Genomic DNA, 11,735 nt, shown 5'->3' with positions numbered 1-11,735 from the left:
GGTCCAATCATCCCAATACTTTACTTTAAATAGTAATTCTTACAAGGCCTTTAAACCTGGAGCATCGTCGTGCTACACCCTTTAATACAGTCAGTAATCAGGAGTATATCTTTCATGACAGGGAAGGGTCTTTTTGTTATTGTTACTTTCATTTGCTCATTACATTTTCCATCTAATGCCTTAGAGTTCAGCAAATGTGCAAAAACTTGGCGAACAACTGTTCTCTCCCTTAACAAGGCCTAAATACTACTCCCAAATCTTTGGCCTGGCAAATAAGTAGGGTGACGACGCATGAAAAGCACAGCGAGAGAAGGCATAATGAAAGAGGGCTGGGTTCACTGGATTGTTAAGTGCTGGTAAAAACTGGTGCTTATTTTCCACAGTTCTTAGAGAATCTACACCAAAGGAAAGCTCAAAGGAGATTTTAAGCACCTATCAGATTGTTCTGTACTGTCTGCATTCAAAAGTAAATCCATATATAACGACATGCTCCAGGCGAATTACTCCACAAAAAACACATTCCATACAGCACAAAGTAATTCAGCCTGAAAACTTTGGACTGGTTTGGGAGACACCTGACAGCTAACTGCTTAGAAAGACTAACTCTTTGATGTCTCTGTATAAACACCTCAGTGGTGTGGCAACCATGTGTTATCTTCTTACATGAATATTACATGTGTGGCGAGGCACGTGTATGAAATTGGCTTCTCCTGTTCACCTCGCCTGTAATCCATCATCACAGTTATGTAACAGAGATGGAAAGATGCACGGCTGTCTGACCTCTCCAAGAGGTCAACCATCAGGGGTGAAAGATGTGATAGGTAGGCTGAAGAATTACTTTCACTTTGGCTGCAGGCCTGCTGACCTCTCCACTTGTCTTTAGGAGGAATAATGAGGTCCTATTTCTAAATAAACATTTCACATCGAACACACATCTGCCCATCTGATTAAAAAAAAAAAAAAAAAAAGAGTCTCGTGTAACTGTTCTGAGTCACTGTTACATGCGCACGTGTTTACAGTTTCTTTCTTTCTTGCAAAGATGTAAAAGATTTTTGCCAAGTGTCCATCAAAGGATAGCGTAAAATCTTTACCATCTGCTTATGGATCTTGTTAGCAGAATTCTTATGGTAACAAGTAACCTAGGCTTGCATTAAAAGTGAGCTTGAGGCTACTTTTAAAAAAAGGCCACACATGCTCAGTTGGCATCTAGTCTCACAGATCACCGTTTTACAAACTCTTGTGCATTGACAGGCTGCTCTGGTTTGCCTTGAGGCTTTTATACTAGTCTGCAACCGAGGACAGGAATAGCGTGAGGGAAAGGGTTGACCGAAGGAAAAGAAGATGCCAACCTGCTGCATGCAGGGCATAAAGACAGGGTTTGGAAGATCATTTCTGCAGCTGTTAAGAAGTTATTCTTTACTGATCTGCGGGAGTTTTCTGCCTGCACAGCAAAGTTAGAGTGAAGCATGGTTAAAGTTTGCTCAACTACGTGTGACGTGGTGAATGAATCTCTTATAACTACCTACATCCAGTATATAGCTAGACAACATCTAAAACTTTTTTGTTTGATGCACCCACACATCAGGCCTTCAGTGACACAACAATACACTAAAGCCCCCTTCTTGCATTTGCTTTGGTTAATACTAGATTACTCGTAGTATGTATGGAAGATTCTGACTTTAAAATGTTTGAACCAAACTAGAAACGGAGAACGACTTCAAAGAAAAAGTCGTGGCTTGTTCTGAAACCAACACCTTTCGTTTACTTTGAACAACTGAGTGTCTTCTCTGCATGCTACTGGTGACCACAGCTACATATTGGCGACCAAAGCACTTGACTCCTCTCTTAATCTTCCTTTGACAAAAGGACAAAAAAAAAATCCTGATCTTTCTGTTCGGTCTTCTGAATAAAACATAGTGTGCTGCTGCTGCTGCTGCTGGCTAACCATCCCCACTCTCTCTCTTTTGGACCAGCTAAACTCTTATTATGCCCTCTGGATAGGTTCTGGTGCTCTAACCATGCCAAACCGCAAACCACCAGCTAAATGGAAGTCATACAACTCGTGTGCTGATCTTCAGCGTAGCAGGTGTGGTCAGGAGTCTGTGGAGTGACTGCTCAGAGTGAAAGTTACAGCTCTCACAGGGTGCAACATGAGGCTATTTCGCTGAGCCAAACCACAAGCTAAAAAACAACCCAGCACATTCACAGCAATAAGTGAAACGATACAAAATGCTTCACCTCTGTGGCTGCCTTTTATAACAAAAAAACAGGCCAGAAAGTGTTAAGTGAAAAGTTTGAATATGGAGTGAGAATGAGAACAAGACAGATTGGCATGTAAAACCAAATCCCCCTGAGAGCTTGATGCTAGAATGTAGTTCTGTTAACAAAATACTTTCCCCCCCAAACAAACTGCCTGGTATGTTTTGTTCATTTGTCTTTATCAAGGATGATTCAGAGTTAAAGACTGCACCGGAGAGAGCTACGATAAGGCGCGCTGAAAGATGAATATTAATTACATGGGGATGCTCATGGTTACACTGTGTTTAAAATTAAACTAAATGTTAATTAGTCATTATAAAAAATATGCTATTTCAACTGCAGAATGGGTCTGATTGCCAAAAAAAACAAGGTCAGAGTAAATGCAATAATCAGTAATATGGGAATGTATTATATGAAGCACACCTAAGGCACAGTACAGTCAACCTATGCAATGAAATCAGTGGGGCTCATTCACTAATGTGAGTGCAAAAAAAGATATAATAGTGTTATAGGCCCTATATTGCTTGTATAGGGCAAACAATAGTGATGCCCTATACAAGGCGTGCTTTCATTCTTGCTCAAGATCAGCTACATATGCATTACATGTGTGTAATCCAGCTCCAGCCCAGCCCTGAAATAGATAAGTGGTTAGGAGCTTCAGGCTGCAATAACTGGGCTAGTGAATGCTCCATCACCTGAGACAGCGAAAGCGCTTTTATCAAAGTACGCCTTTAAACTGATCCATGATCACAAATGTGCACCAAGTGTTAAGAAAGTTTGTGGTTTCCATTTAGCCTGAACTGGTGACATGTAGGCAAAACCGTTGCTTATTAGAAGATGTTTAAAGAAAACAGCACATTAAAGGCTTTTCTTGGCTAAATATATTTCTTTTTTTATGTGCCTGTTTTTTGGTTTGTGTTGGAAAACTGTTAAATATAACAGAAATTGAATTACTTGTCATTTGTGCCTGCAGTGTACGTTGCTGCACTGTTGGATGTTATTGTAATCACCCACACTGCAGGGCCTCTGACACTCTGTGCTCTGAGGTAATTTTTGCTTTGTACAAACAAATTTGTGAAAGGAAAAGAAAAGATGAATTCCACATTTGTGTGTGAAACGCTCCCACATGCCGTTTAAAGACAAATTTGTGCACACACACACTGTGAATGAGGCCCAGTGTGCTCTTTTAAATTCAATCATATTTCTCTCCATTTGATCTGTTCCGATCCAAACAATCTTCCTCAATTCCAGAAATTTCCACTAGCTCTGGTCTACTGTGTTTCTCTGGCAGGATGAAAGCTAAAAGCTTAGTGAGCTACAATGGCAGCAGTAACAGCTAGTGCATCCTTCCTACTCTACATCTTTACTTATTGGTAGATTACACACACATAACTCAAATCAGTGAAGGTAGACTGAAAAATAGTTCAACAACACAAACTGGGATTGGAAGGACTTTTGTATTTAAACAAAGCAGTTAAAACACAATGTACATAATAAACTGACAACTGTGTGCATTTCCTTTAGCTTGGAAAACCTGCTATATCCTTTCTTCGGTTTCATTTTTTAGTCAGAACTACTCTTTGGAAAAGAAATACTCCTGGATGAGCTTTTGTCAACATAGTAGCTCAGCAGGCAGTCGCATTTTTGTAAGGCTACTTTGGTGGCAAATTTGGAAAAACATTCTGTTTAACAGCACCACTGTAAAAAGTAATTGCTTAATCTGCCACACTGCAGGGCCTTTGACACCCCTGTGCTTATAAAGACATTATGTAACTGTGCTTACTTTTTTGGAGGACACATGTCTCTGTCAAAGGATCTGTATGCTTTTTTTATTTGTGTATTTTCTACAGTAAGTGCATGTGCACACATCTCACCATCCATGCCCGCAGGGGGTCCCTGCTGCACTCCAGCATATGGAGCCTGTGGCTGAGGGGGCACTCCTGGTTGAGGCGCTGCAGATGAGGAAGAAGCAATGCTGTCAGGGGTTCCTGAACGCTCCTCTGCTGCAACTGCTGGGGGAGCTGTACAAACGGCACACAAATAAACAGACGATCAGAAGAGACACAGATGCCTGATATAGAAACTAGACAATTAAATAAATTCAATTTTCAAAGATAGCATTTGCACTTCGGCTCTACCTGGGGCCTGGTCCTCGCTCAGGCCAAAAGAGGAGATGACATTCTTGTTGACCTCATCCTGGTTTTTTAATGGATCAAAGGCCGACATACTGGCTGCACTGACTGGAGTGGCCTGTTTCACTGTGGGGTCAGCTGTCACAACTTTTCCTTCACGCCCATCCACTGATTCTGGAAAGGGAAGAGGAAATGTGATGCTAAGACAACATTTTAGCTTGTTAAGATGCCATGGAGACAAAAGTGTAATAAAACGAATAAGGGTCTGGGTGTTTCTGACAAACTGCAAGTTTTACAGATTACCCTTTTATATTTAACTCAGTTGATCCTTAAAGGCCAAAAACTATATGAGCATATTTGTTAAGAAGTAATGAGAAATATTTTAAAGACTTTTAATGTAGCAGCTTACAATATCAAAGCTTTGGTCGCAGCTATGATTAGTCAGAGAGACCTTGTTTTTGCTCAACATGTGCGCATATGTCGGCGCGATTGACCACACTCGGGCTGGACTGATCTGTGTAACAAATTTAGAGTCAAACTGCAGACAAATATTTGTTTAAAAAAAATAATTAAAAAAAGCGTTCAATTAATCCAACAGTTACTGACTCCAGTAAACCGTCTCAGTTTGGTGCCAATGTCTTTGCGGGATACAGCTCTTATAACTCCAACTACAATACTGTGGACTATGAACCACTTTTATTAGTTAAGGAGGTCACGCAGTCCACATTACCAAGATTATAGTGAGTCCCAGAGATCTAAAAGTAGAAACTATAACAAAAAGAATCACAGAACCACCCGGTTGTAGAGTTGCTACCGACCCAGTGAGTTGTTCATAATATGAATTCGTGTACATGTTTAATTGTTTTTTCTATGACTACACTATACTGCATTTGGCAAAAGGCTTATATTATATAACAAGCTTATATATAGTCTATTGTGTGTGTGAGTGAGTGTGCTTACCACTGTCTGGGGCTGTAGCAGCCAGACCAGGCTCTGTCGGGGGCTCCAGGGTATCAAGGAGGTTGTTGACTTTATTCCTGAGCTCAATGAGCTCCCTGCGCAGGTACTTTACCTGACTGGACTCCAAAGGCCGCGGCTGACCATTAACTGCAGATAATAAGATGAAGAAATCAGAAAACGATAATTTATTTCAGTAATAAAGCAGAGTAAAATCTTCTCTATCCGCGCTCCTGTTGAGCACTTTTAAACTACAAAACTCCCACCGATTTTGTAAACTACTGGAACTGCATCTCATTCATTGTGATATCTTACTGTCTAGAACTCCTTGGTCATATAAATCATGGTTTAGATGATAATCGAGAGTAGAATATCTGGGTCAGAGTGGACTCTAATGCAGCAGCATTGGCTCACACTCTCAGAAACACCAAAGTTCCTCCAGACTTATTAATAAAACTGTTTATAAGGATTGACGCCTGGCAATAAACTCATATGGTGAACTTCACATTATGCACTGGGCAGAAAATCACAATGGAAATAAATAATTAAAAAATGCCTGGCAGCTAAGAGGCCAGTCAAAATAGCTCAACACATAATGGTAAATTTAAAACTATCTGTTGTTTGGAAGCCAATAAGGTATCTGCATGTTATGAGTGATGATCTGTTGGCTCCATAATCTAAATACCTGGGATTACTGGGATCATCTATCACATGGTTACTTCCACAAAGCCATTCACAACGGCTGCTGAGCTGAGCAGGAATCGTTGTCACCCCACCCTGACAGCCAAGCATTTAACTAAGAATAGAGCCGGGTTGTTGGCAATAAACTGAAACCTGCTAATCTGCAGGAAACATGTGACAAACCTCTTCAAAATAGTCAACTCTATATGCCCTGTACCACATCTTCTCACTGACCAAAGAGTGAAATTTCCACTGCAAAAGGAATGAACTGGACGTCGCTCCACATTCCTCTCTCACACAAGTTTCTCTGTCTGACTGAATAATGCTGAACAGAGACGGATGGGCTCATGAGGCACTGTGCTGAGACGCAGGCCGTCATGCGGTTCCAGCTCCTCTCCCTGCCTCTGAATATCAACACATGTTGGACGGTGTAATTTCCACGTGAGGTCAAGACATGCGATTACGAGCCAGGGCTCTGTTTTGATTTGTAGGAACTTAAACAACTTTTTCTCTTTTTTTTGAGAAGAAAAAAAAAACAACTTTCTGCTTCCAGCCTAATAATAGAGGCTACAGCAGGAGTGACTGAGAGCAGAGCACAGGAAACAACATCATGTTGTTAATACAGTTTAGACAGTAGAGAATGTGTGCTGATGCACTTCTAATGTTGTGAAAGAGTTTTTTAATGACAGATTTGATGCTGGTTTGCTATGGTTACGAGTCACACTTTTTCGCAGCTGTAGGTAATGTTCTACATACTAAACACCCCAAAGTTGGACTTAAAGTAAGCTTAAGGTGGTACCCAATCATAACTATTCCAACATGTTCATTGGATATTTAACACACTTCAGTTCACATCGCTACTGAAAACTTACTGACTTTTCATTGCCCTGGAGCAACTTTTTCACAAAAAGTACTTATCGCAAAAACATATAGACAGTACTGCTACACAGTCCACTCAGATGAGACTTGCCTTCCTGTCTACAATTCAGTGAGCAAGCACGCAGTTAGACACTGAAGCACAATCAGGTGCTCCAAGCTTCAAATATTTGTTGGTTGTTACGGTCCAATCTCCAGAGCCCAGAAACAGTATTGGTATGTTGTTTCTAAACTGACAAAACTCCAACACTATTTAGTTACAGCCAGGAAAGACAATCCTCTAAAACACAAGCCAAACACTGGACACAGTGTTGTGTTAACAGAATAACAAAACACCTGGACTGTAAAAATGGCCCCCCAGAAAGTTTGATTAGTGAAAGAATCAACTTAAAATTTCACAGGCTCAGAATATTTCTTCTCTTACCTCCTAGCATTAATATACAGCTTTGCTGTGACTGAAAGAAAAATAAATCTGAAAATGTGGCATATCTGATCATATACATTTCAGTCAGCAAGGATTATCAATACACTTCAGTATAAGCGAAAGTGTACCTTTTTTCCTTAGACATAAGAATAATTAACTGATGGCCTATTTTAAAAAATGCATTTTTATATGTAGTGTTTCATTATGGATTTAAAAACATTTTTTTCCATGCATCCATCGATTTTCTACTACTAATCTGAGTTAACGGTCTAAGACCTCTCTATCCAGTTCTCCAAGGGGGCACTGAGGTGTTCTCAACCAAAGCAAGGGCCATCATCTCTTCAGCATGTCCTAGGATCTTCTACCAGTTGGGCATGCTGGAAACACCTCAGAGGCATCCTAAAAAGAGACTGAGCCCCTCACCCCACCACTAAGGGAGGGAACCCATTTTGAACACTTCTATCTGCAGTCTCATCCTTTCAATCACTATCCAAAGCAAGTGGCAATAGTGGAGGGTGGGAATATAGATTGACTATTACGATTGTAAAATATTAAATATTACATATAAAATGTATAATTTAAATCTTAAGCCTCCTATTAACCACAAACCTGTAAACAATGAGGCTAAAACGTGTACGGCAAAAGCACGGTGGTCGACACAGCCAGGCTTTCTTAAACCTAAAACTCCGATCCTGCTTCAGAGAGGAATAACAGCTAAATCATACTCTGAGCTTGATGTTTAGGAAAAAAAATAATTAGGAAAATTACGATGCATACAGCTGATTTGAAATTTAGAACTCTGAACATAACCTGCTTAAGGTTATGTGTTCAGCATATTTACTATAGTGATATATTATAGCGAAATAGCCAAGGGCCCTGTGATAGGCTGGCAACATGTCCAGGGTGAACCCTGCCTGTTGCCTGCTTGTAACCCCGCACTGAAAGATGGATGGATGGATGTAGCCAAGTTAAAACAAAAAGAGAAAAGAAAGAATAAAATCACTAACAAAACAAACGCACCTAAGCCCATTAATCTCAATGTTGAGTACACCTCTTTGATCAAAGTCCACTTTTTTACCATTTCACTTATCTTAATCATACTTTGGGAAAACTAACATACTAAGTCCTAAAAAATCCCAGAAATTTCATCAAAATGTTTTTACTACTGACAGCAACAAAGCCCGAATAACATGTTAGGGTGAGGCATATTGGCTGGTCAGGTAACTGATTATTCAGCGAGTTACACCTGCTGAGCTATTGAATGACTGTGGAATTATCTGGGTGGGGCAATGGTTTAGCCCAACAGGTTGAGGTGGCGACCCATAAGCTATAAGGTCTTTGCAGAGGCTCTGGTTCGAACCTGCTCCAAGCTATTTTCTGTCCAGAATAACTGGTACAAAATACACACATCTACTACCTGTCATAGTGTTTGTTTGTTAAATCGGTGCTAAGAAACAGCGATTCCAAAACAAATTAGTCAGAAGGGAGTGTAGATCATTTTCATTTGGACAGTAACGAGCTGAGGTTTGCTGTGTGGAAAAATAAGCTAGACTGCCCTCCAGTGACTGGCTGCTGTAACAGCTGAAGTAAGAGACTAAACATCTACAGCCTTGAATTCGTCAAGGCAAATACACGCATATAGTCCATAAGAAGAAATGTGTTAATTTCTTACCAAACAAAGTCAGTTTGAGTATTCTACTACACTGGATGGCGAATGAGAGGTCAGAGCTGTCAAAAATGGTAATGAGGTCATCATCTGTAAACAGGAAATGGGGACAAAAGATGATTAACTGCACAGCAAATTGTCACTTTCAAAGAAAATATGCTGAGATTACCATCATGAAGTACACTTGTCACCAGAGGATGACCGGACCCTCACAGGCCTTTTCTGTGTCCTGACTCACCTTCATCCTTGTATTTGATAGTGACCTCGTCGTTACTCTGCAGCTTTCCCCTGAAGACACGCTGCATCATGAGCACCAGCTCATCATAGGTAATGTCTTCATTATGGATGGGAATGCGTCGGATGTCGTCACCCAACTGGGCTTTGATGATCAGCTTCCCGCTCAGGTCCAGCTGGCCGTTCATGGTGCCGTCTGACCTCTTCTGCTCCCAGCACTTGACAAAAGTAGAAGAGAGGTGTTCACACTTTCAGTGCAGCCCTGAACTCTTCTAGGCATTACCCAACAGGGAGTGACACACAGTCACACTGAACACTGGCCACTCTTTAACCTTCCAGCTCCTTAGTACAAAGTAGGGTTGTATAATTACTCAAATTATGATTTATTCTACAGTTTTTAGTGATTATCAAAGGCTAATTCAGATAAAATAATTATTGCGCCACATTATATTTTTTATTTCCTTTTAACCCTCTTAAATCAGTCTCTGCTGGGAAACTATCCAGAAACTTCCCAAACTGCATGTGTAAACAGAGCTGGCGTGAAAAGCAAAACATATCACACACCAAGGCAGTTTATTTGCATTCATTTTTATAATCTCTTCTCTGCAGGGTTCAAATGGAAATTTATTGAAAATGCTAGGATAGCAGGAGCAGGCTAAAAACAGTAACATGGAAAAATGTGTCATAACATTTTTTTTTTTAAACTGTGTGAACATAAGAGCGCAAAAACTACTTAGGAGGTATGCATACTGCAGTGCCAGGGCACCACTAGTCAGCAAAATGGCATCACAGCGACATGTATGTCTAGCTTATAGAACAGAATATATAATTATTAGTTAAGCCCTTTTTAAAACTAGGTCAGAATAAGTAGGTCAACGGTATAGCGCTTTTTCAAGTCCCTAAGGACTGGCTTTACACAACCAGTCATCCACCCATTCACACACTAGTGATGGCCACAGTCACCCTGGGGCGTACTGACAGAGGTGAGGCTGCTGGACACCGGGCCCTTTGATCACCACCAGTAGGCAACGGGTGAAGTGTCTTGCCCAAGGACTCGAACCGGCAACCTTTCGATTACAAGGCGAACTCCCAACTCTTGAGCCACGATCGAGCCATAACAGCTGCTGTGAGAACAGTCCTATGATTACATTAATATGCCGAAATTAACAGCTTGTCTTCACTGTCACAAAGCTCTCTTAATGTTGACTGAGGCCTGTTTGAAATTACACACAGAACAGGAGTGCTCCTCACTTGACTTAAATGATTTGATCAAACAAAGCAACAAAACCATGTCACTCCAGAGTCTAAGGGTCAAACATCTTCATGTGAGGTGGCACCGGCTATAGAATAACAGACCTCCTTGTAGACTTTGACCCAAAATATCATCTCTTCTGATAGGAGAAAAAAGCTTTCAAAGCCATTTGGCGAATCATATAAATGATTACAAAGTAATCGCAAATTAAAACCCATTTTACTCATATCATACCGGTAAAACAGATATTTCTTTGGGGGGAGGGGGGTATGTAATAAGAGGCCTGCACTCATTAAACAAGGTGGGGTTTACACACTGTGTTAAGTTAACGTAAACCTCATCGTTCGTGTACAGTCACGAGTTGGATTAACTCTGACGTTATCTCCTGATGTTGTAAGCTCAGCAATATACTCTTTCTGTCCGGGCCAGATGAGTAATTGGCTGGATGCTAGGGATTGGGTGGTAGCTAACGTTTAGCGTACAGTAACATTTAATGAGTACGACTGGGGGAAAAAATTAAACCGAAACAGAGTCTATCAAGTTAATTTCTAGAGCTCTGGAAACAAATCTTAAAATATCACAGAAGCGAAAGTAAAACTTTTATATAATGGCAAAAGTCGCAGTTATCTATCAGTGGCCCATCAACAAACAGGACTGAATGCTAACGCTTATTAGGCCGTTTCACCACTGCCATTGCAGTGTTTACTGTATACTTTACGTACACTTAAAAAATGAATGATCTGTTTAATTTCCTGATGTATATCTGAAAAAGCTGGAATAATAACACTTAGCTTTTCCTATATGACAATGAGTCGTCAACAAGCTGTTTCCTGTGTAACTTATAACAGCTCTACCTATAATAGAGCTAGGTAAGAAGGTATAAACTGATAATTTCCCTACTTCACCTTACATAGACTCGATCAGATCAGTTAATTGACGAATCTTTTGTTAAACAACTCCCTCTGTATCAGTCTCGACACCTGTTTGGACGAGCTAGCGTAGCGTTAGCTCCCTGCGTAGCTAGCTAGCACCACAACAGTACGTAATAGCATAGAAACTGCTTTGTAGTTAAATTATAACATAACTCGAAGTAATGTTTATACCTGAACCAGACGACTTGACCACGATGTATTTCACGGGTTTCCCCAAACCGTGAAAATCTAATCTATTAGCTAGCCTAGCTAGACCCGGGCAGCAGCATCAGGAAGTGTCCTCCAGACTGTCAACGTCAACCAGTACGTGGCATTCAGTGTG

At 40.6% G+C, this 11,735-nt stretch overlaps 1 protein-coding gene across 2 annotated transcripts in view; it reads right to left on the bottom strand.

The window, feature by feature from the left end:
* tfg (trafficking from ER to golgi regulator) overlaps positions 1 to 11,735 on the bottom strand; it is a 13,871-nt gene extending 2,136 nt beyond the window's left edge. For both annotated transcript variants that reach the window (XM_084954756.1, XM_084954757.1), the window contains exons 1-6: positions 11,585 to 11,735; positions 9,234 to 9,447; positions 9,002 to 9,085; positions 5,352 to 5,498; positions 4,398 to 4,565; positions 4,134 to 4,280 (exon numbers count right to left, since the gene is read on the bottom strand). In XM_084954756.1, the coding sequence (XP_084810882.1) occupies positions 4,134 to 4,280; positions 4,398 to 4,565; positions 5,352 to 5,498; positions 9,002 to 9,085; positions 9,234 to 9,417 (730 nt within the window). In that variant the 5' untranslated portion in view covers positions 9,418 to 9,447; positions 11,585 to 11,735. The remainder of the gene's footprint in view (positions 1 to 4,133; positions 4,281 to 4,397; positions 4,566 to 5,351; positions 5,499 to 9,001; positions 9,086 to 9,233; positions 9,448 to 11,584) is intronic.

This window comes from Perissodus microlepis, chromosome 16, assembly GCF_051167445.1.
Source record: "Perissodus microlepis isolate ML-2025 ecotype Zambia chromosome 16, ASM5116744v1, whole genome shotgun sequence".
Lineage (NCBI taxonomy): Eukaryota > Metazoa > Chordata > Actinopteri > Cichliformes > Cichlidae > Perissodus > Perissodus microlepis.
The sequence above is the reverse complement of the archived record's forward strand: the minus strand, read 5'-3'. Positions and strand labels throughout refer to the sequence as shown.